The 22,780-nt window shown below is 44.7% G+C and overlaps 7 protein-coding genes and 1 non-coding gene across 8 annotated transcripts; 3 read left to right on the top strand and 5 right to left on the bottom strand.

Moving 5' to 3' along the window:
• Window positions 1-1,541: 1,541 nt before the first annotated feature.
• Window positions 1,542-1,887, bottom strand: GGS22DRAFT_185532 (uncharacterized protein; the record flags this gene model as incomplete). Its single annotated transcript, XM_047964337.1, has 2 exons — window positions 1,542-1,703; window positions 1,768-1,887. The coding sequence occupies 2 exons, from the start codon at window positions 1,885-1,887 to the stop codon at window positions 1,542-1,544; spliced, it is 282 nt and encodes a 93-aa protein (XP_047821986.1).
• A 2,603-nt stretch (window positions 1,888-4,490) lies between these two features.
• On the bottom strand, window positions 4,491-7,857 carry GGS22DRAFT_185531 (uncharacterized protein; the record flags this gene model as incomplete). The annotated part of the gene is made up of 9 exons (XM_047964336.1): window positions 4,491-4,731; window positions 4,785-4,973; window positions 5,037-5,504; window positions 5,552-5,881; window positions 6,002-6,509; window positions 6,569-7,105; window positions 7,191-7,407; window positions 7,466-7,751; window positions 7,808-7,857. The coding sequence occupies 9 exons, from the start codon at window positions 7,855-7,857 to the stop codon at window positions 4,491-4,493; spliced, it is 2,826 nt and encodes a 941-aa protein (XP_047821985.1).
• A 313-nt stretch (window positions 7,858-8,170) lies between these two features.
• GGS22DRAFT_155184 (uncharacterized protein) lies at window positions 8,171-9,804 on the top strand. Its single transcript, XM_047960161.1, has 2 exons — window positions 8,171-9,219; window positions 9,284-9,804. Exons 1-2 carry the CDS (start codon window positions 8,390-8,392, stop codon window positions 9,771-9,773), a joined length of 1,320 nt encoding a protein of 439 aa, XP_047821984.1. The 5' UTR covers window positions 8,171-8,389; the 3' UTR covers window positions 9,774-9,804.
• A 1,285-nt stretch (window positions 9,805-11,089) lies between these two features.
• GGS22DRAFT_155178 (uncharacterized protein) lies at window positions 11,090-12,785 on the bottom strand. The gene is made up of 4 exons (XM_047960160.1): window positions 12,490-12,785; window positions 12,270-12,441; window positions 11,782-12,207; window positions 11,090-11,733 (listed from the first exon to the last, which is right to left on the bottom strand). Exons 2-4 carry the CDS (start codon window positions 12,312-12,314, stop codon window positions 11,479-11,481), a joined length of 726 nt encoding a protein of 241 aa, XP_047821983.1. The 5' UTR covers window positions 12,315-12,441; window positions 12,490-12,785; the 3' UTR covers window positions 11,090-11,478.
• Window positions 12,786-13,169: 384 nt separating this feature from the next.
• GGS22DRAFT_155174 (uncharacterized protein) lies at window positions 13,170-14,961 on the top strand. Its single transcript, XM_047960159.1, is given in 7 exon segments — window positions 13,170-13,293; window positions 13,367-13,892; window positions 13,955-14,039; window positions 14,053-14,054; window positions 14,145-14,245; window positions 14,306-14,541; window positions 14,600-14,961. The coding sequence occupies 6 exon segments, from the start codon at window positions 13,539-13,541 to the stop codon at window positions 14,695-14,697; spliced, it is 876 nt and encodes a 291-aa protein (XP_047821982.1). The 5' UTR covers window positions 13,170-13,293; window positions 13,367-13,538; the 3' UTR covers window positions 14,698-14,961.
• A 41-nt stretch (window positions 14,962-15,002) lies between these two features.
• On the bottom strand, window positions 15,003-17,959 carry GGS22DRAFT_155169 (argininosuccinate synthase). Its single transcript, XM_047960158.1, has 14 exons — window positions 17,695-17,959; window positions 17,511-17,599; window positions 17,429-17,442; window positions 17,309-17,364; window positions 17,202-17,255; window positions 17,051-17,149; window positions 16,935-16,987; window positions 16,728-16,808; window positions 16,580-16,596; window positions 16,309-16,447; window positions 15,992-16,253; window positions 15,704-15,882; window positions 15,562-15,644; window positions 15,003-15,466 (listed from the first exon to the last, which is right to left on the bottom strand). The coding sequence occupies exons 2-14, from the start codon at window positions 17,531-17,533 to the stop codon at window positions 15,276-15,278; spliced, it is 1,251 nt and encodes a 416-aa protein (XP_047821981.1). The 5' UTR covers window positions 17,534-17,599; window positions 17,695-17,959; the 3' UTR covers window positions 15,003-15,275.
• Window positions 17,960-19,287: 1,328 nt separating this feature from the next.
• On the top strand, window positions 19,288-22,746 carry GGS22DRAFT_155168 (glycoside hydrolase family 92 protein; the record flags this gene model as incomplete). Its single annotated transcript, XM_047960157.1, has 5 exons — window positions 19,288-19,698; window positions 19,757-19,789; window positions 19,850-19,954; window positions 20,008-20,018; window positions 20,068-22,746. Coding segments are annotated over exons 1-5 (2,488 nt in total), but the record flags the coding sequence as incomplete, so codon positions are not given.
• Window positions 22,515-22,611, bottom strand: GGS22DRAFT_t24. Its single transcript has one exon. It is a non-coding gene; the product is annotated as a tRNA-Asp (tRNA).
• Window positions 22,747-22,780: the final 34 nt, after the last annotated feature.

Genomic DNA, 22,780 nt, shown 5'->3' with positions numbered 1-22,780 from the left:
CGGGAGCTGAAGGATGCTACGCTATCCCCCGATAGGCTGCTTTTCGGCACTCATAGCTTCAATCTAGGCAACTCGTTGATTCGTGGAAGCGTCAGCAGTCTTCGATACCCCTTAATATTCACTTCCTGCTTCCATTCTATGCCTCCTTCCAAGCCTAGAGTCGCACTACTAAAATTAAGCATGTTGGTCAACTGTGTAGGATAGGTATATAACAAATATGCCCCTGAATACTCACCACCTTACCCAGGTACCTAGGTAGGTTTGTTGACTTTAGGCAAAAGGCTTTCCCTTAGAGCATGAATGAAGCGAAGTCTAGGTAGCAACTAGCAACTAAGGGATCGATATTTTTTGACTCTCTTGCAAGCCCCCCTATACATCATTACATTGTCAGCCCATCCGACCGATAACTTAAGATCTATTGAATTGATCCCATGAAGTTTCCTGGAGACCGCGGATCTTGTATCATACCTGAGATTAATTTCCTACCTACCTACCTACCTAGGTACTTGGCAGCTTGGTAAGCGATGGGAATATGCTTAGTAGTCTAAAGCTGCGATACGGATATATACTATAGCCTACTAGCTAAACTCGAGATATGGATCGATGCAAATCTAGGATGCGATTGCTTACATATGTAGGTAGGTACCTCTATCTCTCCCTTTATGTATGATTTCTCATCACATATGCGATCGTCAGACAAATCTAGACTAGGAACACTCCTATTCCAGCCAGGGGCTGGGCTTATAGTTGAAGACTATCAGACTAAGTGATAAAAGCAGGTAGCTCCGTCTAGATTATTAGTAATTGTATGTCTAATTGCGTCTGCCCTGTCTCTAAAATCCCGTGGCGCCCTCGGCTCCGCCATATTCGTCCGAGAAGGTTACACAAGATACGGCGAAGGCGCTGCTGCATTGCTTCCCCTGACAGCCACTGATGTAAGACAACCTTAGGATCATGATATCATTAATCTATGATGTCACTGATTTCAAATTATTTTCCCTTGGCATTAATTGTTTCTATTATTCTTACCTATCATTAACTCTCCGATATTTAATCCTGCTTGAAGATGTCCAAGTTAGTGGTGAGTTATGCTAGGTACCTACTCACCCCTGACTCCACATACTATATTCTTTTCTTGAAACTACCTCCTACCTACCCCTATGCAACATCGATATGTTTTGATTGAAGGAAAGGGGCGCTTTAGGTTCGTAGTATCCTGTTGGAATATTACCTAGGTGGCTGAATTCAGATGGTTTGATAGGCACCCCCTCCCATATCTATGGCATATGTGTATTATCTAACTATTTACCCACGTCTGATTGAACATCTCTCAGGTGAAAATGAGACATATTTATGAGTTGCATGAGACCGTAGTTATGGTTTAAGCGATTGTATTGAGTTTGTCTGTTGGTAAAATATGGTACGTGAAAGTTATATGTATAGCGAATAGATGACTAAAGTGATAGGATCGATTTCAGTTCCCGAGATAACCCCAAAGCAGCGATATCCGGACACCCTCTCTAATCTGCCTCTTCCTTGGCTTAGTCGCAGTTGACGACAATTCTGGCACCGCCGGCCTCGCAGTGGTTGTTGTTGCCGGAGCAGTGGTAGTGGTTCATCTTTCCACAGCAGACGGCCTCGCCGGTGACTAAGTGGCAGAATCCTCGTCCACCACACTTGCCGCCATCATCGAATCGGCATTGCTATTAGTAGAAATATTAGAGTGGCTGTTTCTTAGATGTGGGTGCTGTTGGGCAGAATACTCACGCCGTTCGTTCGTCCTCGTGTGTCGAGTAACTCGGGCTCAGCCGGAGACGCAGATACCGTGAGAGGCATGAGGAGGCCGGTGATGGCGATTAGGGTAGCGGTGAGAGTCTTGGAAAGCATGATGAGGATGTTATTTGTGTTGAATTATTGATAGATGTCGATATTCGAATGGGATGGATAGAGGTAGAAGTTGGTTGTGGATGATGAGACTGAGTTGTTTGATGATGAATATATTGAACTTAGACGGGAGAATCAGATCTCTTTATACTAAATTGAGTCTATATATGGATTCATGTAAACGAGAGGAGGTTATAGAGAGTGTTAGCATTGTATTGGCGTGTCGTACAAGTCGACCTATGGAAAGTTAGAGCTACGGAAGATGTTGGCGTTGCCCGCCAGGATGGATATGGCTATGCTGTGGAAACTCCATAATAAATTGAATAGCTTGATATTTGGGATCTCTTCTTAATGTTCATATGGCTATCTGGAGCCACACGCCAACTTGGCACATATGAGCTTATGTCCTTGGCTTCGAGTTGTACCTAGTAATGTTGTCATTCGATCTGAAAATGGTAAGATGGTTAGGCATCTAGTTAAACCTCACTAGGTAGGCACTATTTTTATGATAAATCGTTTCATAATTCATCACGTTGGATCCTGTTTTGTTAGATATCGTTATCTAATTATTCAGTTTGGAATATTCCTATTGGAAAACCAGGAAGCTCGGCCTCTTTTCACATAACATTGAAGTTGTAAATGGTTGCAAGTGTTGGATCGATTAGGTAAAGCACGTAACGTTTAATTCAAGGACTTTACGACAGCTGAAAATTAGTGGGTGAGGCTTGTATCCGCCAAGCTGGGGTTCGGCATTGCAATGCTCAGCCCTAGCGAAATTCGCATTTCACGTCGAAATCCGCTGTGCACTCTGAATGAAACTCGTATGAAGAGCTTAGTTCTGACTAAGATTAACACGTTCTAGGAATTATATTATGTATATCGGACCAAGTCGGAAAAAGATTTTATTGGTCACTTGATTAGTCCATCCCAATTTGAACGGTTGTGATCCATGGCAGTCAACTTGTCAAGACTCAACACAACTTTCCATCCACCCGAAAGATGCTGTAACAACCGTAGGTCGTCGCCGTTGGAAGGCTGGGAAAAGAACCACGAGATCGAAATCGAGCATCCCATCAAACCCTTCTCGAAATAACAAACATGCCGCGTTGTATTGCCCATAGAGCACCGAATCGATATCCATGCAACACAATCCGCGGTATTGATTTCGAGAGGTCGACTCGTTAGTCTCTATGAAGAGCTATCAAAGACGTTGCCAAATCACGACGGTAATTTCGGAGTCGATACACATCCCTTACCTCGAATGTGCCAATAACGCGGTAGTGGACAATATCCCGGAATCTATACTTGGTGAAAATCAATACCTCGAAAATGGATTGGGAACCCTTTCTACTACGGCGTTGCTGAGTAGATTCATCACAGCAACCGATATGCCTGGATGTCTCTTGCATTATGGTCTTTTCTGCACGGCGCCCGGGATCGTGTCGCTATTGAAGGTAGGGCGTTATCCTGCTTGTTTCGATACACCGGCGTCTCCGAATATTTACTAGTATTTGGGATGATGGAAGCTGTGTTTTGTACCCTTCCACCAGCAAGTGTCTTTCAAGTGGGAATTATGCAGGTAACTAAAGAATGAGCATACAGGTATGATAAGGATGTTATCCTCGGTCACGTGCACAGTTGAGTCATTTGTTTTTATTTGGGTCGAGTCACCATCTCAACCATTGCTGTCGCTACGGACAGCCGACAAATTTCCGAACGATACAAGGCTTATAAGGATTAATAAGTACAAAACTTTCAAGCCGACCCCGCTAAAGGACGTATCCCTGGGTGACATGAGGCCAGAGAAAACTCGACGAGGACCATGCCGATATGGTGGAGCGGTTTACAACCCAGCACTTGACACCGCGGCGACCCAACTGAGTTTTTCGTAGGTTTCGAATTCGAATTCGAAACTGAGCTTTTTTTTGTATTTCATTTTTTTTTTGAATTCTCGGTTCTTTGATGGGCTTGACTTCTAGGCTGCCTACCTAGTACACTCAGCATCCATCCTATCGATATTTTATTTCTGTATTTTGCGAATTATTTTCTTTTTTCAGGGGATTTTTTTTTAACGAATTTCTGTCCTGATATGTAGGGGGGATTGCCATGTTTCCTGCATATACCACCTACGACACCTGCTAAATGATTCTTCATATGTTGGGTCTGCTGTGCATATACCTAAATATGATGAACAGCGGAAGATCGGGTTCGCTGCCCATGGATTCGCGGCGGACTTCCCTGGGTATTCTCTCGGAGTTGATCTGCAATCCGTGTTGCTACATCTTTTCCTAGGATCTATCGTCTTACTACCTTCGAATGTGTGCCTATCGTTTGGTAGGGTGTTCTAGTCTAAAGGAACATGGAGACACATGATTTAAATGAAGGAGCTCTACCGAGGCTAGGCCAGTCAGTTCTGCATGTGAGTGAATGTTCTTAGTATATGGAGCGGTGACATCCAGATTGTTACCTGTCTATAGGAATCCCAGATTATCATCAAATCCCTATCCGTCTTAATACCTACGGCAGTGTATGTACCAAGTAAACAGCCGAGACCAATACTCCTGATAGCCCTTCTTGTACTTGCTCATAACGGCTATAATGGATTGCTACCGATGATCCATCTTTACAAGCCTTTCGAAAGCCTCATCGCCTTCATCGTCCAAGTCACCGCCGCCATCTGGCAACGTCGACCGCAATCGTCTAGCCTCCAGTCGCTGTGTCTCTGATTCATCTAATCTTGACGGGTCTGTAGCCAGTGCCTTTGAGTAGGCGTGGACACATCGGGCGAGGATACCAGTTGGTATCTTCACGCGTTTCCCAATGACCGTTGCTTTCTCTGTTTCTTGACTGAGGTCACGCTTAGTAATAATTTAGAGAAAAAAACAGTCGGATTTACTTACATGGCGGCAGTGAATCGACGTTGCTTCATTGCTACATCGCCACTTCGATAAGCACAGTATGAACTGAGCCAACTCAGACTAGCCGAGTTCCCGGATACTTCTAGAATCTCCTTTGCCGCATCAACGTGCTGCTTTGCATCGGCAAGTTCGTTCATCTTCGTTCGAAGTGAAGCAAAGGTGAGGTGTCCACTAGATATTGTAAGTGAAGGATTCGTTGTGTCGAAGACAATGACCTACTAAACCTGCATATACCAGCTCTGAAGCCCATTCGCAATTTCTAGGGCCTTGGTCAAACAGCTTTCGGATTCTGCATATCTACCCATGCAGTAATAATTCCGTGAGATGTTATATCCCCATACGATACGTTTTGGGAGATTCTTTCCCGCTGGCCCCTCGTACACTTTGTGAGCTTTCTGTAGCCAATCTAGACCCTCTTCGTATCGTCCTTGGGCACCTACGGCCATCCCGAGACCGCTGTACGATAGAGCTATAAGTGTGTCATCATGATGAAGCAGTTCTAGACGGATTTTAAGACATTCCGTCATTTCCCTTTCTGACCTGGCGAATTCCGAAGTACAGAAGTGGTGTATACATTTTAAGTACTGTAACAAAGCCCAGAGCAGTCTGTCTTGTTCCTCTCCTCTGCATTTATGATAAGCAGAATCTGCGGTTTCAAGAAGTTTAGGGATTACATCCATGGTATCATTATCATGGAGCGCACTGGCAGATAGTCAGTTGGTTACAGGTATGGTGGAGGGCTAACATACTAAGAGGAGTTTGTAAGAAGCCTCACGAAATCCATCGTGGGCTTGAGGGGATTCGGGTCGGTTTGCGAATCGTCGTAGTTCTTGAGAAGAGCAAGGACCTGAGGAATGTATCGTTTGTACAAGAGCCATTCTTTATCGTCGAATTTGCTCGAGTCCTGCGATGGAAGCTTGTCAAGCAGTAGCTTAATAGCAGCTTCAAACTCTTCTTGTGGATTCTCCATTCTGGCTCGATATTCCGCTTGCACTAATCGATGGATTCGAAAGCTACCGTGCTCAATGTTCTTTCTCACAAGGGCATGGTGAGTTAGCTCTTCTATGGCATCGCCAAGACTATTATCAATTAGCAATATGAAACACCGCTAGAATGCAATTGCATGCCTCAATTCGTCACCAGAAAAAGCAAGTATTTCTGGTAGCTTACTGGACTTTGCGGTTGTGAATAGATCACACGGGACCGAATCGGCAGAGAAAAAGCTGAGGACGCCAAGGCAAGCACGGGCGTGTTCTCCGAGGTTGGTAAATGATATCTCCCATACTGTGTCAAGGGCATGTTGGTATCCTAAGTATTTCCAGCCACTTTTCTTCTGTTTGTGCAAGTTTTGTTTATGCTTAATATACATAGCATGGAACTCGCCAATCGTGTAATTCCTTGTATTAATTAAGGCGGCCATTTGATTCAGAGCGAGCGGTAGACCGCCCAATTCATTGGATACAGCATGTGCTGCCGCTTTTTCGATGGTGTTGTCAATGGGTCGCCTCTTGGGTGTCATATGAAGTAGGAACTTTGCTCCCTCGTCAATCTCAAATTCATCTACTTCTAGACCAGTGTCAATAGGGAGCGTGGCAACAACAATATCTCTGCTGGTTACGAGAATGGCGCCGTGCTGTGAAATCGGCCAGCAGTCTTCAAGTACAGCATGGTTATCGACATTATCGAATATTACTAACCATTTAGCAGCTAATATAGGTATGGTTAACATTTGGTTCATAGGTAACTAATTCGCTTTTATATCTTACGTGTCTTTTGTAGCCAGTTCAGTACCAAGACCATATTCTCTTGATATGCCTGGGGTTTCGCTTTCGGAAGCCTCAGAGCATCGAGAGCTGCGCGACTGAAACTTTGTTGAATAGAATAGGGACTCTCGGCGGATATCCAAAATATAGCATCAAGATGATCGATCTTCTGATATGCGTATGCTAGAGCAACTTGAGTCTTTCCGACGCCACCAAGGCCATATAGAGCTATGGATGAAAGACGAGCATTTGTATCTGCTGGTTTGAGATGATCTTCTAACTGTCGTAGAATCTCTTGACGGCCAAAAAACTGACGGTTCTCGGCCACGGGAAGTGTATGGCAGGGACTAGTTACAGTTTCTAGTTGGAGGTGACTTAGTGAAAGGTGGCTTTGCAAGATTGACCACTGGTTCATATTCTGGGCATGTTTTTCTGCCATCTCAACCACCTTCTCCATGCGATGTACAGCTTCCGCAATATTTTTCAAGGCTGCATTGAATTTGGTTGTTAGAGTATTCCATGAGCTCCTACCTAGCCAGCCTGTAAAAGTTAGTATCGGTACCTAGGTGACCTCTCGGTAACCTTTCATCGAGATATCGACGTGATTTCCGTCGCGCGTACATACTTTCATGTCCGACGCCTTCATTGCGGAACATCATTATGATATTCAGCCAGAGGATAACAACTTCCTTGTTTACCTCTACTACATCAGACTTGACGCCTTCGAGATCCGTAATTTTGTTCCTACATTCATTAGAGTGCTTCAACTCGAGGCCAATCCTCTCTAGCCATGTCGTGATCTGCCTCAAAGGGCTAATGGGACCTGAACTCCCAAGAGCAAGCTTTTCGAATTAGCATTATATCGCCATTTGACTACCTACTAGATGTCGCATTTCATACATTGAAAACCAGAGACAACAATCCCCACATCATGGAAGTATCCACAGGATTTTCCATCATATCCACGAAATTCCGAGCGAAAACCTCGTAATGATCCAGATGGGGATGGATGAGAAGGATTGCCTTCTTTGACGGCTCATCTGGGTAGTTGATTAGGAGTTTTCCTAGCTCTTCCCGGAAATCTTGTCGGGACTTGACCCGCAAAGCGCGTTCAAGGTCAGGTCGCTCCAGTGTCCTTTCGCATTGCGTTATTGTATCCTGCCAAGATTGAGAATATATCTCATCGCTGGTGCGTGCGTTAGTTATTGCGAAAATTGGAACTCCTACTAATGGCTTACTTACTACATAGCAATACAATTGCTGGTACTGGAGAGTGAAAATGGTAATTGCATGCCGTTATTTTGAATCGCCAGCGATCAATACCTGGACACAACCATGGGGGCAACTTTAGGGCAACTTAGGGCAATCGGAGGCAGTGGGAGGGGCATATTTCGATGTCCTAGCAGATGGTAGGGTGTATTTGTACCTAACCGAGCTGACGGGGCGTTGTCTTTACACCACCTACGTAATCCATGGATAGGTATCCTACAGCCTGCTTTAGATAACCTTAGGTAGGTACCGATATCACGCATTTCCACGGCATTTGCGCTATGGTGGCTTTTGTTAGTGGTAATCATTCTGCCCAACTACATCCCCTCAGTAATCGTTTCATTCTCTATGGCCCGGATCATGAAGCCTAGCAGAGCATTGCAACCGCACCTTTCTCGGCTGTATTACCCTATTAATATAGGTAGGTAAGTATGTTGGTCAAAATGACAAGTGCCTCTTCATCTTGATCAGGATATTACTCCCTTTGATGTTGCAAGCGTGTCCCAACTTATTATCTCATCCGATTTCGGTCTTAGCGAAAATATCAGCGCAATCATGGCGCCTAGAAGACCGGCACGTATGATCAGACATCACACCCTTGCCTACCTACCCTCTCCAAATGACATGAGAGTCCAATTCATCAATACCTGCTGCGGAAATAGTGGACAACAACAACATTCACTGGACGAGGGTTTGAAGATATTCGAGGATATCGTGGAAAAACGCATGTTAGAATACGAAAGTTCTATGACTGACCTACTAAATATGCTGTGGGCATCTCACCCAAAGCTAACCTCCTATTTAGAGCGGCAATTCCGGACCGCTACGAAGATCGTGAGTTTGATCAGGTCTTCGACAGAACAGCCGTCAATTGACGACATTGTGAAACTATTGTGCGATTACTTTAAAGTATCTGCAAGTAATATGAAAATCCACGAAAACGAGATGCGCAATTTGGTATTTGCTGTTATCGGATGGTCGACTATGCTGTACACTGTCACATCCGAAGCAGAAGACAGCGATCTGCCGAACGTTACAGAGACTCAGTTCACGAATGGTCCAGCTAAGCTACCTGTCGTACTTGTCAAACATTCATGCCAGAGGCCAGTAGGAAGTATGCTTCGAAGCCAGGGACTCATGCCAATAGCATGTTTACCTGCCTATCGGAAGTCATCACAGGGACTGCCAACTCGTTTGACTGTGAATTCTTTAAATTTTTGCTCCCTTCATTGGCTCGGACACGTCAAGATTACCTGGGTTAACGATCTTTCCAGCCATTGCGAGTTCGATCGACACGGCAAAATAAAACAATTAAAACTATTCCGTCTACCCTCGCTCTGTGCTAAGATTTTCCTAGGCGATAAAGACGAAACTTTTATTGATCGGTGAGTTAATGTCCAGGAGCTTCATGTTCGAATGAGCCTCAAGTTAACTTCATACTTAATTTAGGTTATTCAAAAGCCACAGCTGCCAGAAAAATTGCTGGTCTATCCCCGAGAGCGTAGCTAAACCATACCTGGCCGAGGTCCTTCTTAGCTATCGTCTATTATTTGGACAGCATCAAGCTTCTCGCACCCACTTTGTCAAGAAAGAGCGGGGAAATGCGGCCTGGAATGATGCCCTCGACCCTCTCCTTTATGCTCTCTGTGGTCAAGACAACGTATACGGTTTTGATGGCATCGAGGAATACCTTTGCGAGCGTGGCGTCTACGATGCAGACATATCTTTTCCCCATTTAGGGTCCCGACTAATGGAGCTAGCTGATTACAGCTCTAGTCAAAGGCCAACGAGTCTCTTTGAAGTTTGGCGTGATCAACGAGATCCCGAGAAGTTACTTACATTCAAAGCGGTTATCATAATTGGAGCTGCAAGTGTTGCCCTAGGTATACTTCAAGTTTTCGTGGGGATCGTACAAATTGCCGTAACGATCCATGCATAGGTTGATAGAACCGACAATTGTAATCTGCCGATCTAGGTTCAATTTAGTCTACCTACCTACTGGGTACCTAGTAGATAGAAAAGTGTTTGGAATAGAGTCATATCTAATACCTGGGTACGATGATTTCAGAACTGCTTACGCATGGCACAACGTAACTAATTAGAATTCAAGATTCAATAACATATTGAGGGCTCTCTCAACGAGTGAATTCAAAAACAGAAATAATTCCAACTTTGGTACTGTAAACTGTCCTTCCACGAGAAAAATTCCTTTAAATTCATAAAAGTTATGAAGCAGTTCCTAATTTGTCCTTCGTATGCTCCAAACCAAAATCCATTCCACTCCTTAACTCCTAGTCGCCATGCCGAATATCAGATGGGCAGCAACATATGAGTTTCTGAGTGAAGTTAGGTTGCCTTGCCGAGCCTTATGTGGGCTTTAACTAGACTCCCTGGTATATTTAGTCGGCTATCTTGGTTACTGACAAAGGAACAGCAGGATAACGTACAGATAAGGCGCGATATCAGTTGTCTACAGGAGGCTCTGGGCGACGTGGACCATCTGGCTGAATACCAGTACCAGCCAGGTAGATTTTGCCTCCACGAACAAGCCTTCTAGCCGTATCAGATCCCTGGGAGTTTGCGCCTTGGCAAGGCGGAAACGCGAGGTGGCTTTGAGCACGCCAGCCTTGCGACTTGTACTGGATGGGGGGATACCCAGAGCGCTCTGTTACGGTACGCATGTCAAAGTCCCGGTCGAGGCGCAATAGGTTCAGAACCTCTGGGTCTTTAATTTGGAGCGGGCTTCCGGACATTGTTGCCAAGGACAATATGAGAATCGAGACTTGATGAGTGGATAATGGTTGTGCAGGTATGTGTGAGTATGCTGTACCTAGGACTGAGCTGGAGTTCCGAAAGGGGGGACTAGGCTGCTATTTGTGCTGTATTGGTCGTCTCTTCCTGACCTTGCCATACCCGAATACTACTCAGACACGATAACGCCTTGAATTTCCTTTTTTCTGCGCTGAGACCTCATGCTTACCACACTTTTTATTAACCTGTGACGATCAGGATTCCGGTCTGCTTTGGTGTGTATGCGAAAAGAAATGCATATAGACAGATCCGAGTGTCCCCGACTGGTTATGATCGGCTCCCGTGTCGACAACGATAAGGTTGAGGCTCTGCTCTGCCAGTCAGAGAGTGGGGAGTCCCGAATCAGATCGCAGATCAATGATATTCGCTAATAATCAACCGCCACATACCAAACGGCTGAACAGGATTAAGCATAATATGCCTCATATTGGCTTTTCCATCACAGCCTGTCGCTGTCCTTTAGGTACCTATCTCATTAACACTCTACTCCTCGTCATTCGAGGATATCAAGTCGTACGTTGGGCTCTGGGATCATCTTACTGCATATTTTCTCGAATATCATGTCCGAAATACGAGATGTGCCTCAGGCCACATTAACGGGCTTTCTGTAGATGTAGTAGTTTACCTTGTAGGAAGGGGTGGCAAGGGACGGGCCGTCAAATTACACAGTCTTACGATACCTAGGTAGACAGCTATTATCACGTGTAGAGTAGTACCTAATTAACTACCTACCTTCCTAGTAAGTAGGTACCTGGTATTCATTCATTGAATTTCATGATCTACCTTTTGCGAGGATCTCTATGAGGAAAGTTCCTTAACAAAGCACTTGAGAATTACCGCCAAAGTATACTCCCAGGTTGCGAGAGCATCTTGTTTGACTTTTCCAACTGGTCAACCATTGAACATATGACGGAAGCTGCAACCTTTGCGCCCTCTTCAATATCGCGACTCTCTGTTTTATTACCAGCGTGGTGCAAAAACATTGCGCGTTGTGTCTCATCCTTCTTATACAGGGCGGAGAGAGAGGTGTAGAAAATAAATTCACAATACAAAAGACCTGCGTTTCTTGAAATCATTACTGGTGTGTTCTAACAACTATTAGCAACTATTCATACTATCGAGATAGAGTTTCTTACCGGTAATTCCTTGTGAAGACGTTTCGTTATCTCTTCTACATTGAAGTAGGGCTCAAGGACTCTGGGCAACCCTTCCCATCTCCCACCCTCCCCTCCATTATACTTTGGCAGAGGCAATCCGTCGTCTCCAACCCAGTCGTATCCATCCCGACGTGCTCGAGTTTCCACTTGCCACACATCGGAAAAATTCATACCCAAATGGAGCATTGCGTCGATGTGTATCCCTTGGTGTTGCTTACTGCCAGGTTCATACACGCTTTTCTCCCCGTTCCAGAGCTCAGGAATTATGTTCATGTCCTTAAGGACGTTCCTGAAATCGGTAGGATACTTTATGATCCTAATGGGAATCCGACCTTCACGCTCAATGCGATCAGGAAGCTTGAGTTTAACATCCTGTGTTGGGTTTGTCTCATTTTCTTTGAATGGCTAATGAATAGAATGAGTATCATGATAAAGTATCCTATTCTGATGAATGTTACTTTACTTACAGCGCAGGCCGTGACAACTACATGGTACTCCTTTTCTCGAATCATGGTGTCTTAGGCGTACATAGGTAGGTAGGCAATCTATAACGAAGGTAGTCACCTACCTAGGCAGATAGCTACCTACATACCTACCTTATAAAAGGGGGATAGCGGATAGACATGTCGTCACAGGGCCCTGAATCATAACATGAGCATCAGTTTAATGTATTGATCTAGAACTTACATGCATGATCTTAGAATGTAGCATGGCAATATAGGTAGGTACTATGCAAACATTCACCGATATGAACAAGGCCTACCTACCTACCTAGGTAGTTAGGTAGTATGATCCAAGGATGCCACACTTTGATCCAAAAGTGAAGAAATAGGGCACGGATCAAGGACATTTTTTAATGGATCGACACCGAGTACATACTACATTAACCCATGTCTTAAAACTCGGCGTTTTTCAAAAAGCACATTTTGCTTTTCTTATCCCGTCCTGTCGCCTTTGGGGTAGTGAATAGGTATTAAGGCTGTTACCACCCCCGAATATTGAGGCTCAACTTAGTGGCATGACGATGTTCGTAGCCTACATGAACAGCTGAAAGTGTATTTTATAACATGATAAAGGTAACAAGAGGGTGTCATTCGGAACATTTTCTGTTAGGCAGAGCCGCAATGAAGTGCCCAGTGGTTAAAGCCGAAATTTATTACGCTCATTTGAAAAAGTGCATTTCTTTATGGTTGGTAGGTATCCAACCGACCCTAGCTGATATTCAACCGGTCAAAATCATCCATGCACAAACTTGGTAAGCCCTAATATGTATGATTGGTTCATACTTATTTAACCCCACTTAGCCTCTTTCTTATCTTATTCGCAAATTCACTTCCATGCTGCCACTATCATGTTATTGAGGCTCTGTTCTAAGTCATCGAAATGGGTTTATCATATCCCTCGCTTTTAATTGGTTCATATTGGAGTAACGCTCGTCATTAAACCGGGATCACCCCACTAAGCCGATTCCGATTCCGATTCCTTAATCAGGTAAGAATCACCGATGAGCAAAGGGGTTCTAGCTACGTAGTATCGTGAGGCTCAACAATACCTAGTACATCAGGTTTCGGAGACTTGGGTAGGTACTGGAAGAGAATATCGAAAACTTGTAGACTTATGGGGGACCATATTACAGGTAGAAACCTGTTCCCTCTTAGTTCGTTGCTCTCATGTCCAACGTACCTATCTAGACGGAATGACAATATGTCAATTATCTTTCAACTATTGAAGTCAACATGGCTTCACCTGATGTGAATATAGAAACATCTATTGATTTCATTGCTGATCTCCCGGTATATGGAGAAGAGAAGCCTTTCTTTCTACACCCTTCTGCCTCGAACGATGTTAATCTTGACGAGATAAAGACCTCTAACGTCGAATGGGACACCAAGCCTGTCACCGTATATAGCATGCGTGACAGGGAAGATATTAGTTTAGAAAAGAACGGGTTCTGCTACACCAAGCATGATTCAAAATGCCTTCCGAATCTTGGTATGAATACCGAAGGATTGGCGGATTACCGCAAGGAGAGTGAGAATTTTCTACAATCCTTTCTCAACGCCGAACTCGTCCATTGCTATGATTGCAAGGTGAGGAAATGATCTTGGAAGTACCTACCTAGTGAAGTCTTTGTATTGAATAACTCCCTTAGTTGCGGAAAAACGCACCGATGACTTTAGAAAGCTTTGATCCAAGCGATCCACTTCTTGTAGAACAGGTCGCTGTGGGTGCACACGGTAAGCGTCTAGATTTCAATTAGGAAATGGGTTTAAAAGCTGATGCATTCTAGTTGGTACGTGATACAACCGAAACACACGTCGGACATTTTCTCATCCAGTTCAGACATCTCACTCGATACTGTACCACGCCTCCTCAAGAACATCATCACTGAAGAGCAGCTGGAAACCTTCTATAAGCCTGGGTACCGCTTCAGGTTAATTAAGTAGGCATATCGCTTGTCCTAGTTCCCGAGAAACTATTGGCAACTAATTTGTTCCTGCAGCACGTGGCGCTCAATATTACCACGCTGCGAAGACCGACCGCTTGCGATGTGCGACTACACCTCTATCGATGCGAATGACCTCGTTGCCACAGATAGAGTATATCCGAAATGGAACCAGGAGATATATTACCTCAAATACAATAAAGACCAACGGTGGTATTGGTTGCCAAACCAGCGGTCTGACGAACCTTTTCTGTTCATGACATTCGACAGTCACGCAGGATCGAATGCGCGGTGTAAGCATGCCCTCGGAGTTATCTAGAAAAGGAACTGTTTGCTAACGTCCAAGGTCAGATTGCCCCCACGTTTCAGTAGAAAGTCCGGTGGCAGCGCCACAGGCACCTCCGCGTGAGAGTGTGGAAACACGAAACCTTGTCATTACAAAACTTTGAAAGGGATACTAGGTGCGTGTGCGGTGACTTGAAGGCATCCATCTGTTGAGCTGCAGGTAGGCAGCAAAAGCATTCCTCGGAGGTGGGGCTCAGGGGTTTAGGGGTTCAGGGGCTCTCCCCTATTATTAATCGATGACTAAGCGCGCTCCATCTAACAAACAGTATTGATGATTCTAAACTACGTCATAGATGGTCTATTATTAGAACCTATCATATTTTTTCGAATCATAGTCATAATTAAAACAAACCAATCGATAAATCAGCTCAATCCTAGCTTGGATATCATCAAATTCAAACCTGTCCCATGTTCATTTTGTCCACCTACCTAGTACGTTAAGCTACCTATTTATAATGTATATGCAAGCATTTCACCATTCGAGGCACGAATACAGAATGCGGAAAATCATCACTTCATTTTTTTATCTATCTATGTCCCCATTTTTGGTATCTGCCAAAGTTTCTGAAACCTTGGCACGCAGATAGGCACTGAAGAGTGTAACATGCAACTCATCCTGACTATTTGGTAATCAAGACGTTCTGGTAAAAGCATTAAGTGCACAGATAAGAATGTGTGCGCCTTACAACTCGGTAAGGGGTTTGCCCTGAGCGATCTTGCTCTCGCCATACTTCTTGAGGCGGATTGCCTGGATAGCGATGAATCCAGTAGTGTCCATCGGTGAGAATGTGTCAAGTGAGTCCATCGACGCGTCCTCCTCACTGTACAGGTTGCTCGTCTCGCTGCTGCGGCCAAGCACGTAGGCGTTACCCTCTATAAATTTGTATTAGTAAATTTCTCTAACTTCTTCTAGACCTTCGCAAGCTAGTATGACCTAAAGCGAAAGGTTAGATGGGGATTTTACGTACTGTACACCATCATACGGACAACACCGTTCACATTCTCCTGGGAGAAGAGGATGGAGTTCTCAACGAACTCTCTCTCCGGTGAGCTGTTTAACTATTAGTATTTATTATTTATGACGAGGTAGGTTTAAGATAAGGCACTTACAAATACATGCCGTTGTAGAGCTGTCGGCTCCAAGAGAGAGTGCAGAATTGGTCACGGATTTCTCGGACTTTGCTGTCGAGTACCAATCCCTCGAGGTCGATATGTGCAAGGCGAAGGATTGTTAAGCCGGGGGTATCGTAGCAACCTCTGCTCTTCAGGCCGATGAATCGATTCTCGACCTATGATAGCTTGTTAGTAGTATTTCAGTCTAATCGCTAAAGCTTTGCTGTGTAATTGCTACATTCGAAACAGTCTTCCAAAGGGATGCAGTGAACTATCACAACTCACAATATCGATTCTGCCTACACCGTTATCATGTCCGATACGGTTGAGAAGCTTGAACAACTCCACAGCTTCGGTGGCCTCTTTCTTGTCCTCGGTGGTGACTTTAATAGGGATACCCTTAGCGAACTGGATGCTGAAGTGGTAGGGCTTGTCGGGGGCATCGAGAGGGTCGATGGTCATCTTCCAGAGATGCTTCGGCGGCTCGTGGTCAGGATCCTCGAGAATTCCAGCCTCGTAACTGCAGTGGACAAGGTTCTCATCCATACTATATCATATTTAGCTATCTTCGTCCCAGGACAAGGAGAGAAAGGGTAACTAACCTCCACGGAGCCTTGGGTGTTGATGAGACGGGGATGTTGTTGATTCTAGCATATTCAAGCAGGTCTGCTCGACCCTTGAACTTGCTAATAAACTCCTCGATTCTCCAGGGTGCGATGATCTTGATGGAAGGCGCCAGTGCTTCTCTATGTTAGTATGGTACTCTAGTATTGGATAAGAGAAGGTTGATGATTGAGTGTCAAGTTTGAATATAAAGTGAACGCTATAAGTGCGAAATGGAGACCGATGAAATGTTTAGACATTCGAACGTACCTTGCCAAGCAAGCTCACTGTAACGTCTTATGTTAGTAATTTCTTCGAGGTCCGTTATTTTTAGGGATTGCCAAGCGTCGACATTAACCCCATGCAAAAGGACAGGTAGGATAGTCTGCATGAAGCAACTAATGAAGGAATAACGTACAATCTGACTTGGTCATTACCCTTTCCGGTACAACCGTGACTGAGTATATCACACTTATACTCCTGTGCGACACGAACTTGTCTATATTATATGTCAGCGAGTTCTTACACCGTCAAATATAGATATCGGATATAAGGCTTGTCTCGGTGATGTAGTCTTCGCCTAGCCATCTTCTATATCTTTTAGTAGCAAGGCATAATTACTTACTCGCGAGCGATGACAGGGCGGGCCAAGCTGGTTCCGAGAAGATATCTATCCTCCTGTATTACCTGTTAATATCACCATATGGACGTGTTTTCGCCCTACAGCATGAGGTAACTCACATAGATGGCGTTACATTGAACGGCCCGGAACACCAATTCGTTAACAAACTGGGCCTGGAGGTCTCGGATGACCATCTTCTCAGCTCCCAAGGCGAGGGCCTAGTGAGTTTAGCATCTGTGCTTAGGAAATACAGATAATCATTATGTATACCTTCTTCTCTACCTCCGCCCAGTCCTCTTCCTGTCCGACATTGGCAAGGAAGCACTATGTCATGGTTAGAAATGGATAAATACTAAAAAGAGTAGATGGAAGCATACCACGACCGTGTAGCCGTCGTTGATAAGGTACTTAAGGATAGTAGAGGTATCAAGACCTATGAGCTATAGTCAGTCGACGGGCTAGCAAGGATGTACTAGTCTTAGAATCCAAGATCATACCTCCAGAATAGGCGCTGTAGGAAATGTGTTAATTACTAATCAATGAAAATAGGAGTGTATAAGGGTCTCAGCTAGAACTCACAGACAGACACGACCCTTAGACATGATCGCGAACGTTGATAGGTGCTCAAGTGGTGACGTACTCTAACTTCTGGTGTAGATGATAGATTACTGTGAGTAGTAAGTAAATAAATACCATGCACCTGTAGTTAAACAGCTCTGGGATGCGAATGCGGAGAAAAGTTTAAAAAAATGAGTCAACATACGACTTGGTTTGAGAGGGTTGACAAAAATTGCAATTTTTTTGTGGGAACGTCTTTTTTTTGGTCAGCTATCAGGGTTATCGGTGCCACAGCTCAAGCTTGGATTAGCGGGGTACGTAAGGGGTAAAGGTGAAGAAGGTTTAGGCTTGACCTATCAGGTAAAACATGGATGTTGACGGGTTAAGATTTAATTCAGATGAAAGGTATTTCTTTGCGTTTTAAGAAATAACAAGGAAAATACGAAGTCTCGTAAATATTATATGTATACGATGTACGAGGAAGCTTATGTATTTTGACACAATCTGTACTGTTGGCTTATCTACCTAGTACGTGTGTACATTTGTAAATAATAGGTAATATCCCAATTGTAGCTCTAACTATCGACTGTCCGGTTTCGGAGTTTAATAGTTGACATTTAACTACTTATATATAAGAGGTATCTCCAGAATACATGTGATTTCACATGTAGCAGATCAAAATATCAGCATTGTTATCACGATTAAGCCAATGTTTTTTTGTGATATTGTAACATCGCCGTTTAGCTTCTAGGTACCTAGTAGGTAAAGATGAAGCTGGCTGGTCGGGGAGAAACATATGACGTCGGAGGGGTTTGGTGGATCATGGATCATGGATCAGATCGCGGGGTGCGGCTGACTACCGGCACGATATGGGGCGGCTACCAGGGTTTCTTCGAGTGTTTTCTCAGCCAGCGTTGGCCTTCCTCATGCTTATATAATTATTCATATTTGTACACCGATCCTATTACAGACTGCTAATAGGCCATGCAATTACTTTGAATGTTGGGATTGAATGGAGTTAAAATCGTAAGACATTATATAAGGTACTTAGTAGATAAGATATGGCGGGCACTTATCTAAATGTTTAGACCGAATTGTCCTAATTACACCTTAACCTAGATTGGAATGAATAACCAGCGTCATTAATGTTATTTTCACGTAACATCTAATACTTTTCCAGATATCCTTATGGAATAGAATTGAAGATTATTTAATATGTTTAGGTCGAAGTCTTTTCATTGTTAACTATGGATAAGAAATTGTGCAAATGAAGATAAGCGTCTCTGAACTTTGTGAAATATCATGTACGTACCTATATGTACCTGGGTACCTATGTATAGTGGGGTTTGTGCGACGATGAGACCGTGTGACAAGAGAGGTACAACCGCAACGTCGAACGAATTGACTGAAAACCGGAAGAGCAAGCTCCTTCATTAATATCAACATTCTTCATGCCCCGATATGCGAGCACCAAAAATATCAACCGATCCGAACAATCTGGCCTCGCCTTTCTAGCATTCGATTTATAGCCAATAATCCCCATATACTTACCATTTTTAGGTGCCAATGCAACCCTACGCAAAGGGGTCCCTGGTCAAATGTAATTCAGCCGAATTCCCCTAATTGCCAAGTCTGCGCCCCCAATTCGCATCTCTACATTCTCGCCAACATTGGCATTCATACCGCGCCGTATCAATGCAAGGGCAGCTTAATTATTATGAATATTAAACCTGGTGTATATTTCGCTCGAAATCCTAAAGAATGATTTCTTCTACTTTATTATAGTAAACCTTAGGTGAGGGAGCAAGAAAAGAAAAAAGCAAATCGTTGTTTTGGTTGTGCATCGCTGACCCATGCTGAGCGCGTTCGGGATTGAAGTTCCAATTCCCGGTACCAATGGCTTTTGTCTCTGCACTGCCAGCCACCTACAATACAGTCGATACGTGAATTAGGCTTTTAAGAGCGAGTTGTCGCTCGGCCCATTCTCGAATCGCTATGGCTTTGATGATGATGCCGCTGCTCAAGAGCCTTCCGCGACGGCGGCGTTTTCTCATCGCCATCCCAGTGATAGCATTGCTAGTCTGGGCCTTGCTCCCTCCTTCTAGGTTCAATTCTCCAACTACATTGTTACACATCAAAGGCTCATCAGGGATATCTAGCGATTATATATTACAATACGTCGACCCTCTTATCGGCACCGCGAATGGAGGTAGGGAATGAACGTCAATCAATACATACTCCAAGAATTTTGACTGAGACCAACATAGGCCATGTATTTCCCGGCGCAACCTTGCCATATGGTAAGTTTTAATGCATGCGTGAGCATCTGGGACATCCCCACATACTAATCAGACCCCCAGGCATGGCAAAAGCTGTGGCGGATGCCGACAATCGTGGCGAGATAGCTGCCGGTTTTGTCTCAGACGACTCGAAGATTCAAGGTTTTTCTCATTTGCACGACTCAGGTATCTAACTATCTAAATGCTATCATCTATTCATATCGCTAACTTTTAATAAGGCACCGGAGGAGTGAGTTTCATGAATTTTCTGTAAGATTTGTGATTCTAACCAGCAACAGAGCCCCTCGTTGGGTAATTTCCCACTCTTTGTACATCCAGGATGTCCGGAGGATGACTATTCACAATGCAAATTCACATCTTTCGGGAGGGTGGTTGCAAGAGTAAATGGCTCCGCGACAGCACGTCCGGGTTACTTCGCCATCGGGCTTAATAATTCGGTCTATGCAGAGATGACGGCAACTGAGCATGCAACACTTTACAGATTCAGTCTGTCGAAAGAGGCGGAGGTCATGTCGAATCGTGCTATGGTACCTACTAACCCGCTAATCCTTCTTGACTTAATAGACCTTGGCAGTAGTCGGACCGGAGGCGATATTGAAGTTAACCCTGTTACGGGCCGAATAACAGGGAATGGATCTTTTAGTCCGTCATTTGGAACCGGGAAGTATACAGCGCACGTATGCGCTGATTTCAAGGGCGCCGATATTCGAAAGACAGGTGTCTTCGTAATGAATAACATAACGGAGGGGGTTAATGCTATGGGAAATCAAGGAAGCGGTTATTACATCCCGTCTGGCTCGGCGGGTGCTTGGATCCACTTCGCACACCCATCCGATAATCAGATTATGGCGCGTGTCGGGCTTTCGTTCATATCTGTTGAACAAGCCTGTCACAATGTGGAGACTGAAATCCCCGATTGGGGGTTCGAGAGTGTGGTGAAGGCTAGCGAGAAAGCTTGGAAGGAGAAGTTGTCCGTGATCAAGCCTGATTATTCTGGTATGAGCCGTGAGTTTCTAACGACATTCTGGTCGGGTCTCTACCGCGCGATTATTTCACCCCAAGACTACACAGGAGAAAATCAGCTTTGGGACTCGACTGAGCCGTATTATGACTCGTTTTATTGCATTTGGGATTCCTTTCGAGCTCAACATCCTCTGCTCACAATTATCGACCCTGTTGTACAGACTAAGATGGTGAGATCATTGATTGATACATACAAACACGAAGGGAAACTACCGGATTGCCGCATGAGTTTTAGCAAGGGATACACACAAGGAGGCTCCAACGCAGATGTGGTTCTTGCAGATGCATATCTAAAAAATCTCACAGATGGTATCGACTGGAATCTTGGATATGAGGCTGTGGTATCGGATGCAGAGGTGGAGCCCAAGGACTGGTCTACGACAGGAAGGGGTGGTCTCGTGAGCTGGCATGACCTGGGATACATACCTTATGATGACGTCGACACCAACGGAACAGGTCCTATGAGCCGAGGTATCTCACGCACGGTAGAATACGCATACGACGATTTTGTCATAGCGCTCATGGCACGAGGACTTGGGCATAAAGGTGACGAAACGAAGTACCTCCAGCGTAGCCGGAACTGGAAGAATCTTTTCAACCCCGAGCAGGAGGATCGGTTCCGCGATGAGGATGGCGACGTGCAAAAGTCGGACTTCAAAGGGTTTCTGCAGCCACGCTTCCGCAACGGTACCTGGCGATACCAGAACACGAGACTCTGTAGTCCGATATATCAACAACACAGCTGTTACTTCGACACACAGTACGAGACATACGAGGGGAGTCCGTGGCTTTACACCTTCTACGTGCCACAGGACATGGCCTCTCTCATAAAAGCGCTAGGAGGACGTGAATCTTTCGTCGAACGGCTGGATTATTTCCACTCATCGGGAATTAACTATATGGGTAACGAACCGAACTTCCTGCCAACTTTCCAGTTCCACTATGGCGGCCGTCCTGGTCGAAGTAGCTATTGGGTGCATCAGTACATACCCAACCAGTTCAACACTAGCCTCAACGGCATCCCCGGCAACGACGATTGTGCCATGGGCGCTTTCACGGCGTTCGCGTTTATGGGATTCTATCCCGTAGCGGGACAGGATGTTTATTTGCTTACGTCACCTATGTTCCGAGAGGTTAGTATCCGCACGCCGACTGGCAAGCTAGCTACTCTACGTAATGTAGGCGGGTTCGACGGCCCACGCTATCGGAATATCTACATACAGAGCGCTAGATTGAACGGACAGCCATATACGCGAAATTGGATCACGCACGACTTTTTCGTCAACGGCGGGACGCTGGACTTTATATTGGGTCCTGAAGAGAGTGAATGGGGTACGAGGGACGAGGATCTGCCGCCCAGTTTGTCGACAGGCCTTTTAGATTAATTGAATGAAGTACAACCGAATTGTTAAGGGCGAGCGAGAAAAATAGAAGGCAGTTTGAAAGGAAAAGATAAGGTGGTGGGTGTGGTAAGGGACTGTATCTAACATCGAAGTGCGAAGAACCATGTCGGTTGTACATATAGGTAAGCGGGTTAGACAAAAGCCCTCTTTTGCATATATTTATTATACATACCTACGAAACACATTATTTCTCTTGGAATGAGAAATGCAGCCATACCCCCTGAACCCGACCCGAAAAGATGGCGATTGATGCCATGTACTAGGTATACAAGGAAGGAAAAAGATAAAGGAAAAAGATACTCTCGATCGGGGAATCGAACCCCGGCCACCTGCGCGCTTGCTCGATTGGCAAACAACGATGACAAGCAGGTATCCTGACCACTAGACCAATCGAGACTTCCGCATGACTTTGCAAACGAGGTCGGATGAACGGGTGGATGAAAAGATAATATTTATTGACTCGTAGGGTTGTGCGGATGTTTGCATATTATTAGAAAAGTCGCTTTTGATGTTCATTTCGATAAGGTAGGGTTAGTTAGATAGGAGCGTGGGTCTAGACTTAGGG

The sequence above is a fragment of the Annulohypoxylon maeteangense genome (assembly GCF_022496945.1).
Source record: "Annulohypoxylon maeteangense strain CBS 123835 unplaced genomic scaffold GGS22scaffold_3, whole genome shotgun sequence".
NCBI classification, from domain to species: domain Eukaryota; kingdom Fungi; phylum Ascomycota; class Sordariomycetes; order Xylariales; family Hypoxylaceae; genus Annulohypoxylon; species Annulohypoxylon maeteangense.
This window is presented reverse-complemented; position numbering and strand designations above follow the sequence as displayed.

What these genes read in the sequence shown, in the direction of transcription:
- GGS22DRAFT_155184 (XM_047960161.1), top strand. Translation starts at nt 8,390, where the DNA reads ATGGCGCCTAGAAGACCGGCACGTATGATCAGACATCACACCCTTGCC. An exon ending in GACGAAACTTTTATTGATCG is followed by an intron (nt 9,220 to 9,283) that starts GTGAGTTAATGT and finishes TACTTAATTTAG; the next exon opens with GTTATTCAAAAGCCACAGCT.
- GGS22DRAFT_155174 (XM_047960159.1), top strand. Translation starts at nt 13,539, where the DNA reads ATGGCTTCACCTGATGTGAATATAGAAACATCTATTGATTTCATTGCT. An exon ending in TCCATTGCTATGATTGCAAG is followed by an intron (nt 13,893 to 13,954) that starts GTGAGGAAATGA and finishes TAACTCCCTTAG; the next exon opens with TTGCGGAAAAACGCACCGAT. An exon ending in CGCAGGATCGAATGCGCGGT is followed by an intron (nt 14,542 to 14,599) that starts GTAAGCATGCCC and finishes GTCCAAGGTCAG; the next exon opens with ATTGCCCCCACGTTTCAGTA.
- GGS22DRAFT_155178 (XM_047960160.1), bottom strand. Translation starts at nt 12,314, where the DNA reads ATGATTCGAGAAAAGGAGTACCATGTAGTTGTCACGGCCTGCGCT. An exon ending in TAGTTGTCACGGCCTGCGCT is followed by an intron (nt 12,208 to 12,269) that starts GTAAGTAAAGTA and finishes TCTATTCATTAG; the next exon opens with CCATTCAAAGAAAATGAGAC. An exon ending in GTCTTCACAAGGAATTACCG is followed by an intron (nt 11,734 to 11,781) that starts GTAAGAAACTCT and finishes AATAGTTGTTAG; the next exon opens with AACACACCAGTAATGATTTC.
- GGS22DRAFT_155169 (XM_047960158.1), bottom strand. Translation starts at nt 17,533, where the DNA reads ATGTCTAAGGGTCGTGTCTGTCT. An exon ending in CGCCCTGTCATCGCTCGCGA is followed by an intron (nt 16,809 to 16,934) that starts GTAAGTAATTAT and finishes CATATAATATAG; the next exon opens with ACAAGTTCGTGTCGCACAGG. An exon ending in CTCTACAACGGCATGTATTT is followed by an intron (nt 15,645 to 15,703) that starts GTAAGTGCCTTA and finishes ATAGTTAAACAG; the next exon opens with CTCACCGGAGAGAGAGTTCG.